Genomic DNA, 17,996 nt, shown 5'->3' on the forward strand with positions numbered 1-17,996 from the left:
GAAGCTCAGACGCAATGCCCAGGCCCAAAGTTCAGGCCCCCAGGACTGGCAAAATAATCAGCTGGCCGCCAGTGACTCACACCTGTAATCCTAGCTACTCAAGAGGCTGAGATCTGAGGATTGAAGTTCAAAGCCAGCCTGGGCAAGAAACTGCATTAGACTTTCATCTCCAACTAACCACCAGGAAACCAGAACTGGCACTGTGGCTCAAGTGGTAGAGTGCTCGCCTTGAGCTGAAGAGTTGAGGGACAGTGCCCAAGCCCAGAGTTCAAGCCCCATGACCAACAAAAAACATAAATAATAATAATCAGGGCTGGGAAGGTGGCTCAGTGGTAGAAGGCTTAATAATAATCACCCCAGGCAGCATGGTACTTCCTACAATCTCAGTTACTAAGTTTACTAGGAGATTAATGCCAGCTTGAGGAAAAGTAATAAGACATTACAGTTACATGAGCCACAAAAAGTACTATCTCAAAGCGCAAATATACAAAGAGGATTTTAGGCCACCTACTAATAAAGCTATTATCTTTTGTATATCTTGTTTACTTGTGATTTGACTCTCTTAAAGTACTTTATGCAACAATATTGTACCCCTTTTTCTTTTCTTTTGTCAGTTATGGGGCCTGAACTCTGGGCCTGGAGGCTGTTTCTCAACACTTCAGCTCAAGGCTAGCGCTCTACCACTTGAGCCACAGCACCACTTACAACTTTTTCTGCTTATGTGGTGCTGAGGAATTGAACCCAGGGCCTCATGCATGCAAGGCAAGCACTCTACCACTGAGCCACCTTCCCAGCCCCCCACCCTGTTTCTTAATACAGCAGAACTGATCAAATTTAATTGGTTATCAAGGTCTTATTTTTTGCTTATCCAACCTCTAGTATTTTTTTTTTTTTTTTTGGGTATAGTCGTGGGGCCTGAACTCTGGGCCTGGGCGCTGTCCCTCAGCTCTTCAGCTCAAGGCTAGCGCTCTACCACTTGAGCCACAGCGCCACTTCCAGTTTTTTTCTTTTTGCTTATGTGGTGCTGAGGAATCGAACCCAAGGCCTCATGCATGCAAGGCAGGTGCTCTACCACTGAGCCACCTTCCCAGCCCCAACCTCTAGTATTTTAAATGACTGAGGAGGCCAGATACCTAGTGTCTTTAGTTTCTCTAGTTAACATTGGTGGTCACCAGAAGTAAGAGCGAGAAAGGATTTCATACATCTTTAAAGGATGAGCTTGGGCTGAGAATGTGGCCGTGCCTCCAACTCAAGGACAAAGCTCTGTCTAGATACGGCATCTCCCCGCGACTCTGACAGCATCTTTTCCTCCAAGATGACTTAAGAAAGAAGAAACCTATCAGGAAAGAATGGTAGAATTCTGGGAACAGCCATGTGAGATTCCTAATAGGAACTTTTTTGACACAAGTTAACTGCATGGTGCCTCTGCATCATTTTATGAGCTAAAGCACAGCTCAGAACCTGGCTTCAGGCTTTTCACTTAGCAACATCATTTTGCCTTGACTTAACACTACATCCCAGCGTTCATTGGATGCTTTATTTTGGGTAGGTCTTGAATCAAACCCCAGCCACAAAAAAGTTAAAAGCAGACATGCTTTGTGTTGTACAGATACCGTTTACTACCCAAATACAAAGCTGTCACGTGCTCTTCGCTATTTAAATAGTCTTGGGCTAATAGCTGGAGAATTTTCATAGGCAAATTCTTCTGTATGTGTAGGGTCATTAAACACGCCAATAAAATCTATTTCCAGGAAGAAGGGACCATCCACTTTATCAGCCAGGGTAAATCCTACAGATGCGATCTAAATTTAAAATAGAGAAATTGATTAAAATCTCATACACTGATGCACCAATACTGTTCCTGGGGTTTTCAAATCTCAGGAGATAATGACTCACTGGGGTCTTTATGCCTCAGCCCTCATCAAGCCCAAGGTGATTATAATGATGCGTCTCTCTACGTCCAACTCCTAGAGGTAGTTCAACTTAATGACAACATGATGCTGGGCACAAGTGGCTCATGCCTGTAATCCTAGATAATCAGAGGCTGAGATCTGAGGATCACAGTTTGAAGCTAGCTTAGGCAGAAGAGTCTGTGACACTCATCTCCAATTAACCACAGAAAAAGCTGGAAGTGGTGCTGTGGCTCAAGTGACAAAGCACTAGCCATGAACAAAAGCAGCTCAGGGACAGTGCCTAGGCCCAGAGTTCAAGCCCCAGGACCAGCAACAAAACAAACATGGAGGGCTGGGAGGGACACTGCTGAGCCACCTCCAGCCCTATTTTTCGATGGTTAGTTTTAGGATAGGGTTTCAGTTCCCACCTGAGCACACACCGAAGCTGCAATCCATCTACTCTAGGCTCCTGTGGTCACTGGGATCACAATCATGCCCCACTAGCCACATGGTTGAGAAGGGGGTCTCATTAACTTTTCTTGAACTGTGATCCTCCTAATCTCAGCATGCCAAGTTGGTTGGATTACAAGCATGAGCCATCAGTGCCTGGCCTGAACTCTTAATTTAACCTGCTAAAATAAAATTCATATGTGCTGAAGAGATGAACACGCCTGTAGATAGGGACTTAACATAAAATAGGACAGACACATAAGACTGGTCTGAGACTCTATCTGGGCAAAACAGAGGTGGCCCTAAGTGGGAATTTTCATGTCTCATCCATCAGCCTTCTAAATGGGAAGACATGGCTCAGCAGCAAGACGGCCTGCCTAGCAAGTACTTCCATAAAAAGTGAAAAAAATACAGGGGTGGGGAGAGGGGGAACTGAACTTATTCACACAGGAGTTGTGTTTTAGTAAAGCTAATGTCCTTCTGAGTGAAAGCAACTAGAAAGTGTTACCTTGTCCAGCATAAGTGGGGTCTGGACATCCCGGATTCTTCCTTGGTTCGAGAAGAAAAATTTGGAAAAAGGAATCTGAAATAAAAGATCCATTTCATTTTATAGCTAGAACATAATCAAGATTTGTATGGAATTGCAATGATTAAAATAAAGTTCACTTTTAAATTATATAAACTGGAAGTTATAGCTACTGGGAGGGCTGACGCAAGAGAACTGATTGAGCTTTACAGGTTCAAGACCACCCCCAGCAACATAGCAAGACCACATCTCAATAAGCCATCCAGACAAGAAGTTTGGTTTCTTTTTCTTTGCAATATGGGAACTCAAACCCAGGGTCTTGCCTTTCCTAGCTAAGGTGCTCTACCACTGAGCTACATCCCCATCTCAAATAAATAATATATGCAGTTATAAAAAGTGGCTAGCCATCTGTCTCAAAGACACAATTTTCCTTCTTTTCCTCTCTTTCTCTCTCCCTCCTTCTCCCTTTTCCCCCCACACCTTCTTTCTTCAGTCCTGGGGCTTGAAATCAGCCTGGGTGCTGTCCATGAGCTTCTTTGCCAATTCCAGCTTTTTCTGTTTATGTGGTACTGAGGGCTTCATGCATGCTTCATGCATGCTAGGCAAGAACTCTACCACTAAGTCAGATTCTCAGTGCCTGGCTAAAATTTTAAAATATGAAATAACTAGGAAATCCCTGTAATCTACCTACTCAGGCTAAGATCTTAGTATCACACTTGGAAGCCAGCCTCGGCAGAAAGTCCTTATGATTCTGATCTCCAAATAACCATCCAAAAGCCACAAGTGAAGCAGTAACTCAAGTGGTAAAGCACTAGCCTTGAGCAAAAAAGCTGAGGGACAGCATCTAGTCCCTAAGTTCAAGCTTCAGGACCTGCCCACACACTAAAAAGGTCAGACTAGAAGCATGGCTCAAACAGTAGAGTGCTAGCTGTGAGCAAAAAAGCACAGAAAGAGGACAAGTCCCTAAGTTTAAGCCACAATACTAGTAGGTGTTTGTGTGTGTGTGCATGCATGCACACACAATCAGTAGTTAATAAGCTAACATATTAATCAAAGAAAAGTCATGTATGTCTTTCAAGTCCTCTTCCATCCTTTTATATACTCTACCCTGATCTTCCAAAAAGTATTAGTAAGAGAAAGGAAACTACAATGTAACCATAACTGAAAGATCTCACTTTCATAAACAGTGAAGACTTGTGCTGTTACCTTGACCTCCTGCCAGTAGGGTCCCCCACGGGTGAACATGAAGTAACTGTACATCTGATTGCTCCTCTGGATAAAGTCTGTGTCCTGCCTGATATTCACCATCCAAGGCCGTCCATCCCCGCGGATACGGAGATATAGAGTATTGAACCAAGACCAGTCATGAGGTTGTTTCCTCTCAAAAGAGCCCTAAGGTACAGAAAGACAAGTTCATTTTGCTTCATTCTCTTCTGTTAGCAAAATGTTTTGTTCTTTTTTTGTCCGTCATGGGTCCTGAACTCTGGGCCTAGGTGATGTCTTTGGGCTCTTCAGCTCAAGGCGAGCCCTCTACCACTTGAACCACAGCACCACTTCTGGTTTTCTGGTGGTTAATTAGAGATAAGGGTCTCATGGACACTCCTGCCTGAGCTGGCTTTGATCTGCGATCCTCAGATCTTAGCTTCCTAAATAGCTAGGATTACAGGCATGAGCCACCAGTACCTGGCAACAAAATGTTTTTCACAAATCTACAGCATCATGAGTACCTGCTAACTATCTACCTTTATAGACTTCCTATCGCTAAACTTGGTGATTTTTGAGCATGAAATATATATTCTAAATATATATATATTCTAAAGTAATGTTCAAGACATGATGGTCCTGAGTTCCTTGGAATGGGTACTGTCTGGTCTGTCTGGTGTTTGCTAAGTGGAAGTGAAGGTCCCTTTTTTTTTCCTGGTTCTTAGAAAAACAAATCTTGAGTGGCCCGTTGTATGGCAAGTACCTTCTAGTCTGAAAACTGCAGAAAACTGAGATAGAGACAAAGGGATCAAAAGTTTGGGGCCTGCCCAGGAAGTTATTGAGAACTTCTTTCAAAATAGAAAGAGCCATGGGAAGGTGGCTCAGTGGTAGAGCGCTTGCCTTGCATGCGCTGGGTTCGATTACTCAGCACCACATAAGCAAAAAGAAAAAAGCTGGAAGTGGCGCTGTGGCTCAAGTGGTAGAGTGCTAGCCTTGAACTGAAGACCTGAGGGACAGTGCCCAGGCCCAGAGTTCAGGCCCCACGACCGGACCCCCCCCCAAAAAAAAAAAAAAAAAGAAAAGAAAAGAAAAGAAAAGAAAAGAAAGAAAGAGCCACGAATGGTACCTGAAACCTATAACCCTAACTCCTCGGAAGGTGGAAATGGAGAATTGCACTTTGAGGCCAATCTGGGCAGGAAAGTCTGTGAGACTTCATCTCCAAAGTAAGTAGTAAAAAGCAGGACTGGAGGAATGGCTCAAGTTTTAGAACACTAGTTAAGCAAGAAGTCAAGGAAGTGTGAAGCCCTAAATTCAAACCCAGTACAGCCAAACGAACAATGGACCCACAGACTGACCCTATATCTACTTGAAGGACCCTATATCCCCTACATGAGAGGCAAATGTACCCAAATATCTTCCACCTGTCTAACCTCTCAGGATTCCTCATACTTGGCAATGTTCTTTGGTCCAAAACAATGCCCAGAAACAAGCTCCTCGTCCTGCTCCTTCCCCCAAGGCTTTCACTTTACTCTCGGACCACGTTCTTTATCCCCACATCAAGCAGGTGAGACGCCATACATACTATGCCAGGGGTGCTCGCTCACAGTTCCTGCTATAATGGAGGTCACCTAGCTCACTAGGACTATGGCTCCTGGGCTTCACCGAACTTACCCTCGGAATCCTGGACATCATTGTACAGAACCCACTTTGGCTACTCTCCCCATCATGAGGTGCCTCAGTGCTCAGAGTTCCATAAAGCAGTGCACTCTGGTTGTTCTTGCCCATTTTCAAGAACACTTCACTTCTGCCTCCAATCGTCTTATCAGAAGTCACTACCCATTTATCTAGATCTTCTTTTCCACGAAATTGCCAGACAACTTTGGCTTGTTCCAGCAAGGCTTCATGAAGGGGACGGCCACCTGGTCCTACCCAGGAATTCATGATTTCATCTTTCAAACGCTTGAAATGATCCTTTATTTCATCTCTAATTGCTTTGTCAAAACTAATCTCAGTCTTCTCTTCAGGAGAAGTTACATTCAAGGCAATGTCTTTTGGGGGGCGTCCTTGCAAACCCTCTGCAGTCTTCCTCGGTTGGGAGACTCTGTCATGAGTAACCATTGGTTTCTTAGGACTACTGGAACAATACTTGGCAAAGTGGATTCCCCAAAAAGTCTGCAAGGTGGCATCTGGCTTCAGTTGTTTCCTGAGAATATAAGTACCATTCAGGAATTTGTGACCCAAAACCATGGTAAGAAAAAGTCTGAACGTGACTTTCTCCCTGGACTATCAAAGAAAGAAGCTTCAGAAATCCCACCTGTAACAGAAGAAACATTGAAGAGTTAATTACCAATGTGGCAAAACAGGCATCACAAGTTCAAACGAAGGATCATGTTATTAGGAAATTCATAGTTTTTAGTTGTTGTTCTTTTGAGACAGCATTTCACTACGTAGCCCATGCTAGCATCAAATTCAAAATTGCCCTAACTCAGCCTCCCAAATGCTGAGACTAAAGACGTGTACATCATGCTTGGTTTAAACTTAACTTTCTAATCCTATAAACATTTATCACCTATTATGAGCAGAGCACTCTATTAAGCATTGGGAAAAACAGGAACAAAAACACAAGTCCCAGATTCATGCAGCTGATGATGAATCCCAAAATAATTCAAATATGTGCCAAAGCTACCTAAAGAGCTGGTGTTAACTTTAAAGAAAGTTTTAATGCTGTATTTTTACAGAATAGGTTCCAGAAGTAACCTATTCAAGCAATTCACCCTAGGACGTAAGCCACCTGACTTCAGATCTTAGCATTTCAACCTTGCATGTAAGGTTAGGAAGCATAGCCTTGCCACCCAGCTCTACCTATTAAGCTGTACAATTTGGGTACTGCCATTTCATAGGGCTAAATCTAATAAAGCTCTTTGCCTTCAAGTACAACAGTTGATCTCTGAGACTCGTTTCCTTAAGAGGCTCTTTTGGAGATGAGGGGAGAGCTATGAGGGTTCACTGGTTGGGGTGTGTGGCTCAAGTCGTAGAACATCTGCACGCCAAGTCGAAGCCCTGTGTTCAAACCCCAGCACCACTGAACGATGAGGGGGAATGGAGGTTCCAACATTCAGTTACCCAAGGTCATACAGCCAGGAGGCAAAACCCAACCCAGGAGTCTAGGTGTCCAGGTCCTGGGTCGGTGCGGGGTCCGAGGGGTCGAGGAGATGGGGGTCACCCCCCTCAGCCCTCACCTGCCACAAGCGTGCCAGCTCCCCGCGGCGACCAGCGTCAGGCGCCCGCTCCCCTTCTGGGAGAATGTGTAGGGCTTCCGCTCGGGTCCGCCTCTCTTTCCCGCCCCCTTCTCCACTCTTCCGGTGTTGGTCCAATTGCTTTTCCCTTCCGGTATCAAACCAGGCACCTAGAGTCTAGAGTTCCTGCCTGGTTTTCGGTCCACTCAGTCCCCACAACGCAGGGCTTCTGTTTGTTGTCTTTTCTTCCCTTTTTGAGAAAACAGACAACTGAGAACTGCATCCCACCCTCAAGCTGCAACCTCCCTTCTCGCGTTTTCCCCCTATTCCTGTATCTTTCAAATAGAACCTGGCGATTAACTCCCCCTAACGTTCATCTTCCCACAGTCCCAAAAAAGAGTTGTCAGTGATCTCAGAAAGCCCTTTCTGCTAGATCTGCTTCAGTGATGGGTCCTGGACAAGCACCCGGACAACATCCTGTCCTAACTGCCAGCCCCAATTCCACCCATGGGGCTCTAGTACATCTTGTGCACACCTCTGTTAAAGGATTTCAACATGTGTCTTAATGAAGTTGCATAAGCCTCCCCACATTGAGAAATTTCTTCCTTCTTGGTCTGCTGTCTCAGGAATAGGCTGCTCGATGGAGTCTACCTTTTTGTTTTGCTTTTTGGTCAGTCATGGAGCTCAAACTCTGGGCCTGGGTGCTGTCCCTGAGCTCTTCAGCTCAAGACGAGCACTCTACCTCTTGAGCCACAGAGCCATTGTTCAAATAAAAAGAGGAGCCTAGAGTGTGCTTTGTACTATCACTCAGGAGGCTACAAGTTTGAGGCCAAGCTGAGCTACATAATGAAGCCTCTCAAAATAAGCAAGCAAAGATGAGAGGGAAGGAGGAAGAAAGGCAAAAAAAGAAAATGGTGCCACTGACATGATCTAAGTGTGTATGTTTTGCCTGTTGGTGATCATATTTAGGCTCAAGTAAACAAATGAATCAATAGGCACACGTGTGCCGCCAGTGTGTTGCTGAGGATCAAACTCAGGGCCTCACAGGAGATATGCCCCCAAACAACAATGTCTCAGAAATCAGGTTTCTCCTTTGACATGTTAAATATGTAAAGAATTACTATGTTGCTAAGTGAGTCCACAAGTTTGGGTTACATTATATAGCTTATTACAAATGTACTATTATCAGCTGTGATATATGGCTCAATAAATGAGTAATTAATTAACCATATGTATCAAAGTTGGTCAATAACTTATTTTCTTGTGTTGATAATAGCCTTGGACTCAGCCTCAGGCATTTTTACTCAAGGGTAGCATTCTATCACTTGAGCCACAGGTCTACTTGCAACTTTTTAGTAATTAATTGGAGATGATGAACTCAGATTTGTCTGCTCGGGATGGCTTCAAACCACGATCCTCAGACCTCAGCCTCCTGAGCAGAAAGGATTTTGGGCATGAGCCACCAGCACATGGCTCTAATGTACTCTATAAATTTGGGTTACAGTGATAGAGATTTTGCTTATTATGTGTGAGGGAGACCAAGGCTTCAATCTTCAACACTGAAAAAAAAAAGTGGGGGAGAATTGCTGGAAATAACACTTTAATGCCCACACATCCTTCAGCTCCCCAAACTATTATTATTATTACTGTATTACTATTTTCGGTACTGGTCCTGGGGTTTGAACTCAAGGCTTGTGTGCTGTTCCTGAGATTTTGTGCTGAAGGCTAGTGCTCTAACTCTTAAGCAATAGTTCCACTGCTGGCTTTTTTAGTACTTAATGGAAGATAAGAGTCTGAGACTTTCCTAGGCGGGCTGGCTTCAAACCATGATCCTTAGATTTCAGCTTCCTAAGTAGCTAGGATTACAGGCATGAACTACCGGCACTCTGTTCCAGATTATTCTTGATTTAAAGGGACTAGCACTTAGGTAGCACTTGTGGTCCAAAAAGTATGTGTTGAAGGAATAAAGAATTAGTTAAATCTTATAATGGTTAGTCGTCAACTTGATTAAGAGACATGCAGATTAGTAAATCACGATTCTTGAGTGTGTCTGTGAAGGTGTCTCATTGAGTTTGTTGATCATCCAGAGATGGGAGAGCATCTGGGGGGAATCCTACCCTGCCTATAGGTTGCTACATCCAAAAGGATAGGGCTCCGATGAAAGAGGCCAACCAGCTGGTGTGAGCTCCGTTCTTCCCGAGCAAGAGCATCTCTACATTTGCATCACCGGTGGACAGCGGGCTCCAGCTTCTAGGCGCTTTCATGGACTCACTGAAGCAGCAACTCTCCAGGCAACATCCAAACTCCGACTGGGATGTAGTCACGCATTCATTCGCTACAATGTGGCCAGGGTAATTGCTTTAAAACACAAATCCCAATCTCGGCGTATCTCAATACTACCCTGAACCTCCTCAATACGGCCGCACCCCGTGCCCCCTGCCCCCGGCCCCACTCACTCGCACCACGCCTGCGGCTCCGTCTCCAATGAATCTCAGTTCCCGGATCCCAACTTTCGCTATGAGGCCCGGTTTTCTGCTTGGCCCTCTCTCCTCTGGGGTAACAAATGCGTCCTCGGGGCCCCGGCCCAGGTGTCGCACGCCCCACGGCCCAGCCCGGCCCCAGCCCGCTCAGCCCGCTTAGGCAACTCGCGGCTCCACGAGGGCGGCTTCGGGGGCCTCACACAGCTGGAAAGCCGGCGGCCCGTGAACTTCCCCAGCGCGACCCCCCCCCCCCGGCCCCGGCCCGAGCGGCTCCAACCCGCGACAGGTGAAAAACAAAAAGGCCACAGCCAAGGGCTCCGGGACAGCGCGGGTCCCAGGTGCGGCGAGCGTCCGCCCGGAACCCGCCAGCGCGTGGCCCCGCCCCCACGCTGCGTCGGAGGCGGGGCAGGGCGGGGCTCCCGGCGCCGGCGAACGGCGTGCGCTGGGCGGGGGGCGGGGCCAGGGGCGGAGCGGAGCGCGCATGCGCGGTCGCCTTTGTGTGGGTCGAGCGGCGGCGGCGGCGGCAGCGGCGGCAGTGGCGGTCCCACTGGCAGGCGGGCAAGAAGGGAGTCCGGGCGGCGTCCGGCGTGGGAGCCGCGGGACCACCATGGTAAAGAAGCGGAAAGGCCGTGTCGTCATCGACTCGGATACGGAGGACAGCGGCAGCGACGAGAACCTGGATCAGGTCAGGACAGGCCGCGGAGGCGCGGGCCGGCAAAGCGGGAGGGCTGAGTCCGGGGGCCACGGGAGCCAGGAGCCGGCCGGGCCCGGAGCCTCCGGACCCGAGCGCCCTGGCTGCCCCGCGCCCTGACTTGCTGCCACGGCCCCCTTCCCGCCCTCCTTGCCCCGCGGCCCAGCCCCTCGGGGTCCGGCCCGGGCCTGGAGACCCAGCTCCGAGGACTTGGCGCCGCGGACCGAGAGGCGGGGCAGGAACCGGGCTTGATGGGCCTCGGGGATCCGGAGGACGGAAGGGGGGCCGCGATCTCCTGGGGCCGGGTCGGGGCGGCCGGCGGCAGGCCGGGAGCCCTGGGCCCGGAGCGGTAGGAAGTGTCGCCCGCCGGCCCTGGTGGCTGGGAGGTTTTGGAGGAGGCGCCAGGGCGAGCGTGGGGCGGTGGGAGGGGGAAAGAGCCGGGAAGGTGCGGGACTCGTGGAGGATGAAGTTTCCGAGACCGGGGACACCTGCGAGGAGCTTCCAGGCTCGGCGGAGAACGCCGAACGGCGGGCACGAGTCCCCGGGAGAGGAGGGCGGTCTGTGGTGGGGACGGGCGCTCGGTGGGACGTCCGGCCGAAGGCAAGGCTCCGCAGGAGGAGAGAGGGCGGAGGGTGAAGCGGAGAGAACTGGGGCGGCCGGGGGTAGCCGTGCCCCGGGCTCTGAGCGGCGTCCCAGAACCGTCTTCTGGAAGATTGCACAGGAAGCACTGGAAGCAGCGTCTGGCCCGGCCCGGGCGTTTCAGGCCGGCTTGAACTGTTGATGTACTCTAGAAAACACTGGAGGGAAGAAGCTGCCTTGTGGCAATGCTATCCCAGGAAACACCCAGATGGGTTTCTCTGTTCCATGCATGTAAAGCATAGAAAGAGAGAATGTGCACCGTAGTTTAGTAGAGAAAGTACTCAGTTTGATTCCTCAGGCTGGGTGTGTGCTGCTTTATCTTTAGTCTTCTGTACCTAATTGGACAGTGGTAAGGAAGAAATGCTTATAAGATATTGGTGCAGACATGTGCAAACTCTCCTTTATTCTATGCAGAAGTAGGAGTGTTAAGTATTAGAACATGAAATAATAATAATAATTATTATTATTATTATTTGTCGGTTGTGGGGCTTGAACTCCGGGCCTAGCCGCTGACCCCGACCTCCTTTTCTCAAGGCTAGTGCTCTACCACCTGAGCTACAGCGTCATTTCTGGCTTTTTGTGTGTGTGATTAATTGGAGATAAGACTTCCCGGACTCTCCCTCCCCCCCCCCCCCCCAGCTGTCTGCGAACCCGCGATCCTCAATTCTTAGCCTTCTGAGTAGCTAGGATTACAGGCCTGAGCCACTGGCGCCCGACCTGAATTGGGAAAAATTTAAGTGAGAATTGGGGGGGAAAATTTTTTTTTAATTTTTGTTTTTATTTTTTGGTTGGTCGTGGGGCTTGAACTCTGGGCATGGGCGCTGTCCCTTAGCTCTTCAGCGCAAGGCTAGCCCTCTACTGCTTGAGCCACAAGCGCCACTTCTGGTTTTCTGGTGGTTTATTGGAGATAAGAGTCTCAGGGAGTTTCCTGCCCCGGCTGGCTTTGAACCATGATCCTCAGATCTCAGCCTCCTGAGTAGCTAGGATTACAGGCATGAGCCACCGGTGCTCAAGTTTGGAAAGGTGTTTTAAAATGGTGTTGGAAGTTGGGCCCTAGTGGCTCACACATGTAATCCTAGCAAGGATAGCCAGTAGGAAAGTCTATGAGACTCTTTTATCTCCAATAAACTACTAAAAAAAAAAAAAAAAGCTGGAAGTGGAGCTGTGGCTCAAGTAGTAGAGCACTGGCCTTCAGTAAAAGGTCAGGGACAGTGACTAGGCCCTGAGTTCAACCCCCCAGGACTGGTGCACGCACACACACACACACACACACACACACACACACACACACACACACAATGGTGTTGGAGAAGTGAAAAAGTAATGGTAGACACCTGGGATAGACACCTTGCTTTGGGATAAGAATTGAAAAAGTGGAAAGTGTATCATGGAAAGTCTCCTAAAATCTACCAAAATATGTTCTTGCCTATAAAGATTTCGTTGAAAATTATTATTACTATTATTATTACTAAGTACTTGTACCAATTCAATTAGTCAGTTTATAAGTATATTGTACCCATTGTCACCTCTTGCATCGTTCTCCCCCATCTTTCCCAACCCTATCCATATTCACTGATAGTTTTAAGATGCTAATTAAGATTGGAATCTGTTTTTTGAAAACTATTTTCTCATCTACAAGTATAGCCGTGTCAGATAATGGCATCAGCTACTTTTTACTTAGTCTCTGGAGTGAACAACACACTTTAATTATGTTTTTTCTTTCCTCTTTTTCTTTTGAGGTACTGGGGACCTTGCACATGCTAGGCAAATATTCTGTCACTGAGCTACATTCTAAAATCATGGTGAATTTGGGTTCATTTTTCCCACTTTACATATGAGGAAAATGAAGATTGAAGAAGTAATCCACACAACTGGGAATTGGTAGAATTGGAACTTAATACAAATCTACTTGAATAGAAGGCCTATATGATTTCTACTATACCTACTTAATCTGCTACTATTCTAATTTTTTATATTGTAAAATGAGAGTAATGTTTCGTGGCCATTTAGCATGTTGCTGGAATTCACATTTCTGAAGTGACTAGATAATTTAGAGAAAATTGGCAAATGAGTTAAAAAGATTATTACTCTCAAGACATCTGTTCCAAAGGGGAGTGAACTTAGCTGCGTATCAGTCTGTCCACAGTGGTTTCTCATAGCATTCTGATGAATCAATAAGTGGAGTGCTTCTACTGGTTATAGGTATTTTACTTAACCCACAAATTGCCTTTCTAAAGTAGGAACTGCAGCTTTAAATCCAATTCTAAATATTTGTTTGTAAAAAAAATTAATTAAATTTGTAACTAATATTTAGTTCATTTTAGCAATTGCAGCTTCCCTTCAACTACTCATTGACCTTCCTTTTGTTTTCTTTTCTTTGTGCCAGGGCTTGAACTCAGGGCCTGAGCACTCACCTGAGCTTTTGTGTTCAAGACATTTGTGTTCTGTCACTTTGAGCCATAGCTCCCCTGTCAGCGTTTTGGCAGTTAATTGGAGAAGAGTCTCACAGACATTCCTGCCTTGGCTGAGTTCAAACCATGATCCTCAGATCTCAGCCTTTTGAGTAGCTAGTCTTCCAGGTGTGAACCACCAGTGCTAGGCCTCATTGGTATTCTTTGTTATCAGATGGGAACCAGATCAAAAGTCCCTCTCCTTGCACATCCTGGGAGGGGCATCACTACCTTCTTTCTGATTGTGCATTCAGCAGTGTGCCATGTTCTGAGAGAAAGATTTCTGTCCTCTGAATGATTGTATTCCTGGAGCCCTTTAGTAGAAGTTGTTCCACCAGCTTGATTTTAGGATTTTTTTTTGGTCAGTTGTGGGGTTTGAACTCAGGGCCTGAGCATTGTCCCTGAGCTCTTTTGCTTAAGGTTAAAGGCTAGTACTCTACCACTTGGAGCCATAGCTCCACTTCTGGTGTTTGAGTGGTTAAATTGGAGATAAGTGTTTCACTGGGACTTTTCTACCTGGGCTGGCTTTGAACTACAATCCTCAGATTTCAGCCTCCTGAGTTGCTAGAGTTACAGGCATGAGCCACTGGCACCTGGCCTAATTTTAGATCTTAAGGAATCTTTTTTTTTTTTTCTTTTGTCGGTCGTGGGGCTTGAACTCTGGGCTTGGGTGCTGTCCCTGTGCTCTTCAGCTCAAGGCTAGTGCTCTACCGCTTGAGCCACAGCGCCACTTCTAGTTTTCTAGTGGTTTGTTGGAGATAAGAGTCTCAAGGACTTTCTTTCCTGGGCTGGCTTTGAAACACGTTCCTCAGATCTCAGCCTCCTGAGTAGCTAGGATTACAGGTGTGAGCCAGTGGCGCCCAGCTCTTAAGGAATCTTTAGAGCATATTCAGTACATTCTAGTCCTTTCTTGACTAAGTTTCCTTCTCAGACCACCTACTTCTGAGTCTTCATTGAGGGCTTGACTTCAGGCTATCTTACATATGTTCCTTGTGGAAAGGAAAACCCTGACAAATCTCCCAGTGGCTACTATGAGAGTAGTGCAGTTGGCAGGGAGATCTTTCTGAAGAAAACCTGAGTCTTCCAAATGGGAATCTTAAGCCATTATGTCAGATATACTGTTAGGACCTTCAAGTTAATCTTTGTTGGGGGTGAGATGGGTGATCCTTCCAGGCTGGTGTTCCTGGGAGCTAGAGCAGGACCCCTGTGGCAAAAGCCACTTATGTTACTTATTTAAAACATAGGGTTAGAGGGGTGAAGGGTATCATTCCTGCCCTAGGTTTACTGAATTAGACCTTTGAGAATAGAGCCCTGCATTTATCATAGGTACAGGCCATGTAGTTATGATTTGTTTGTGACTGAGACCACTATTACTATGCAAGTTAATCTTTGGGAAGGTTAATCACTGTTACTATGCAATTTAATCTTTTTAGTAAGACTCTAAATAGTTTAGGAGAGAAATAGTTTCTGGTCTGTGCCATAGTATGTCCAAATTAAGGGCATGCATATATTCAAAGGAATGTTTAACCAGTAAAGCTGCTGGTTCTAAGTCTCTAAAGTGAATTGAATTGTTGGGCCAATTTTTGTTTATTTATAGTTCTGGAATTGAAACTAGGGTCTAATGCATGCTAAGTATATGCACTTTACCACTGAGCTCCATCCTAACCTCTAGGAATACCTTTTTTTTTTTTTTTTTTTTTGGTCAGCTATGGGACTTGACTTCAGGGCCTGGGCACTGTCCCTGAGCTCCTTTAGCTTAACCCTAGAACTCTACCACTGGAGACACCTGGGCATCACCTCCTGCTTTTTCTATGGTTTAATTGGAGATAAGAGTCTCACAAACCTTCCTGCCTGAGCTGGCTTTGAACCATGATCTTCTGAACCAGGCCTCCAGTCCAGCATCTTCCTGGTTAATTGTAGATAGCCTTTCCCTTTCACCAAAAATTTTTTGAGTAAAGTACATGCTGAAATGCCTTATTCCCTCCATAGACAACTTACCTATCTTCCTTCCTTCCTTCCTTCCTTCCTCCCTTCCTTCCACTGGTTTTAGGGCTTGAACAATGCATCTAGAGTCTGATTTCTTGCTCACTCATTGCTGGCACTCTACCACTTGAGCCATGCTTCTAGTCTGACATTTTGTTGGCTTCAAACCCAAATCCTCTAGATTTCAACTTCCTGAGTATCTAGGATTAATAGATGTGAGCCACTGGTACCTGGCTTTCCCTTCTTATTTAACATGGTGATTAATTTTTCACATACTGTTTCTCTGCTTATCAGCTTAGTTACACTTTCATTAATCTTAGGTTAGTTGGAGACAGATTCTGAAGGTTACAATGAATTTTGGAGAAGTATCATTGTTAATTTATAAAGTTTTGATTTGTATCACAATGTTGCATGCAATTCCATTAGTAATTTCTCTTAGGGTTTTGTTTGTTTGTTTCTTTCAGTCATAGAATTTGAACTCAGGGCCTGGGTGCTGTCCTTGAGCTTTTTTGCTCAAGGCTAGCTCTCTGCTACTTTGAGCCACAGCTCCACTTCCAGTTTTTAGGAGGTTAATTGGAGATAAGAATCTCTTTGAGCCAGGCACCAAGAATCTCTTTGAGCCAGGCACCCGTGCCTTTAATCCTAGCTACTCAGGAGGCTGAGATCTGAGAATCTTGATTGGAAGCCAGCCTAGGAAAGAAAGTCTGTGAGATTCTTATCTCCAGTAAACCAAGAGAAAACTGGAAGTGGTGTTGTGGTTCAAGTGGTAGAGCGCTCGTCTTGAGCTGAAGAGCTGAGGGGCAGTGCCCAGCCCAGAGTTCAAGCCCCACAACTGACAAAAAAAAAAAAATCTCTTTGACTTTCCCATCCTAAGTAGCTGTGATCACAAGCATGAGCCACTAGCAAAGTTGTTGTTCTTTGTTTTTTTGTTGGTCGTGGGGCCTGGACACTGTCTCTCAGCTCTTCAGCTCAAGACAAGCCCTCTACCACTTGAGCCACAGCACCACTTCCTGCTTTTTCTGCTTATGTGGTGTTATGGAATTAAACCCAGGGCCTCATGCATGCAAGGCAAGTACTCTATCACTGAGCCACCTTCCCAGCCCCTGTTTTTGTTTATTTTCTCGTCTGTTTTCAATCCCAGATACTTGGAAGGCTGAGGCAGGAGGATCTGAGTTTGAACCAGCACAGGCATAGGTCTAGAGGCATAGCTCAGGCGGGCCACCTTCCCAGCCCCTGTTTTTTGTGTTTTTGTTTATTTTCTCGTCTGTTTTCAATCCCAGATACTTGGAAGGCTGAGGCAGGAGGATCTGAGTTTGAACCAGCACAGGCATAGGTCTAGAGGCATAGCTCAGGCGGTAAGAGTGCTTGCCTAGCAAGCTCAAGGCAAGACCCTGGTACCAAGATCCCCAGTACAATAAAAAGGTGTGGGAGGGGAAAGAGGATCTTATAAGGAAGTCCTGTGAGATCTTTAGACAGCAAGGCTTTCCGGAAAATCACAAAACCTACCTTTAGACAGAGGTTCTGTCAGGATATTTACTGTTCCTTCAAGGTAAAAGATTGTTCACTTTTTTCAACAAACACATGCTAGGCACCAAGGGCTGAACAAAACAGGCGTGGTTCCCACCTTGAATTCAACACCTTAAAGAGAGAAAAGTAGCATTTCCTTAGAACTGTGCCACAGATAGTGAAGGAAGAGAAAAGATATTGTAAGGATATGTTGCATATTCCCATTTAAGTGGAGGTCTGGAGCAGGTGTTAAGGAAAAGAAGAGTAAGGGAATGAAGAGTAAAGAGAAAGGGATTGTAGGTTTGTGGTTGAGGGACCAGCATGCACCAGAGAAACGAGGCAGGAAAGACCAAGCACCTCCTAAACTGCAAGAACCCCAGGAATGGAGAGAGCAGCCCAGATGACGGCAGAGGTGGATTCTGGTTTCACCCTGGGAACGGGGAAGTCAAGTTCAGAGGATTATAGGCAGCATTCCACATCAGATGTCCAAACAGGCACATCAAATAGGTAATTGAAAGTAGCACTTGCTTGACACACAGTAGGCGTGTCCAGGGTGGACACTTTCTGACCTTGTTATGGTGGGCTTGCTTACTGAAAGACAGACACTATTGAACTCCTGTGCTCCTGTGCTGATACCTCTTTTTTAAAGAGTAGAAATATTGGTTAGAAGTGTGTTAGGAGAAGGGAGCTAGGTAAAAACAAGTCATACTAGTAGAATCTCTTCTTTTTCACCTTTACTTAGCTTGTGTGTTTTATGTGTGTGCCGGGCTTGAACTCAGGGCCTGGGAGTCGTCAGTTAGGCTTGAACGACATCTCCACTGACAGATTTTGACTGGTTTATTAGACTGAGAATCTTGCAGCTAGGGTTCTAGGTCCTGGGACTTGCATCCTGGCCTAGGTGCTGTGCCGGATCTGCTATTTGCTCATGGCTAGCACTCTA

General features: G+C 46.3%; 2 protein-coding genes across 5 annotated transcripts in view; one reads left to right on the forward strand and one right to left on the reverse strand.

The window, feature by feature from the left end:
* Nucleotides 1-853: 853 nt before the first annotated feature.
* Nucleotides 854-10,009, reverse strand: Ndufaf1 (NADH:ubiquinone oxidoreductase complex assembly factor 1). 4 transcript variants are annotated; one of them, XM_070005840.1, is made up of 7 exons: nt 9,764-10,009; nt 9,425-9,642; nt 7,311-7,557; nt 5,743-6,385; nt 4,075-4,260; nt 2,851-2,925; nt 854-1,802 (listed from the first exon to the last, which is right to left on the reverse strand). In XM_070005840.1, the coding sequence occupies exons 4-7, from the start codon at nt 6,316-6,318 to the stop codon at nt 1,653-1,655; spliced, it is 987 nt and encodes a 328-aa protein (XP_069861941.1). In that variant the 5' UTR covers nt 6,319-6,385; nt 7,311-7,557; nt 9,425-9,642; nt 9,764-10,009; the 3' UTR covers nt 854-1,652. The 4 variants fall into 4 exon arrangements, with proteins under 4 accessions (XP_069861941.1, XP_069861942.1, XP_069861944.1 ...); XM_070005841.1 differs by lacking the exon at nt 7,311-7,557; XM_070005843.1 differs by lacking the exon at nt 4,075-4,260.
* Nucleotides 10,010-10,268: 259 nt separating this feature from the next.
* Nucleotides 10,269-17,996, forward strand: part of Rtf1 (RTF1 homolog, Paf1/RNA polymerase II complex component) — a 40,742-nt gene continuing 33,014 nt past the window's right edge. The window contains exon 1 of the mRNA XM_070005844.1: nt 10,269-10,472. Coding sequence (XP_069861945.1) covers nt 10,269-10,472 — 204 coding nt within the window. The remainder of the gene's footprint in view (nt 10,473-17,996) is intronic.

The sequence above is a fragment of the Dipodomys merriami genome, unplaced genomic scaffold (genome assembly GCF_024711535.1).
Source record: "Dipodomys merriami isolate MVZ:Mamm:240054 unplaced genomic scaffold, mDipMer1.0.p SCAF_69, whole genome shotgun sequence".
Classification (NCBI taxonomy): Eukaryota; Metazoa; Chordata; class Mammalia; order Rodentia; family Heteromyidae; genus Dipodomys; species Dipodomys merriami.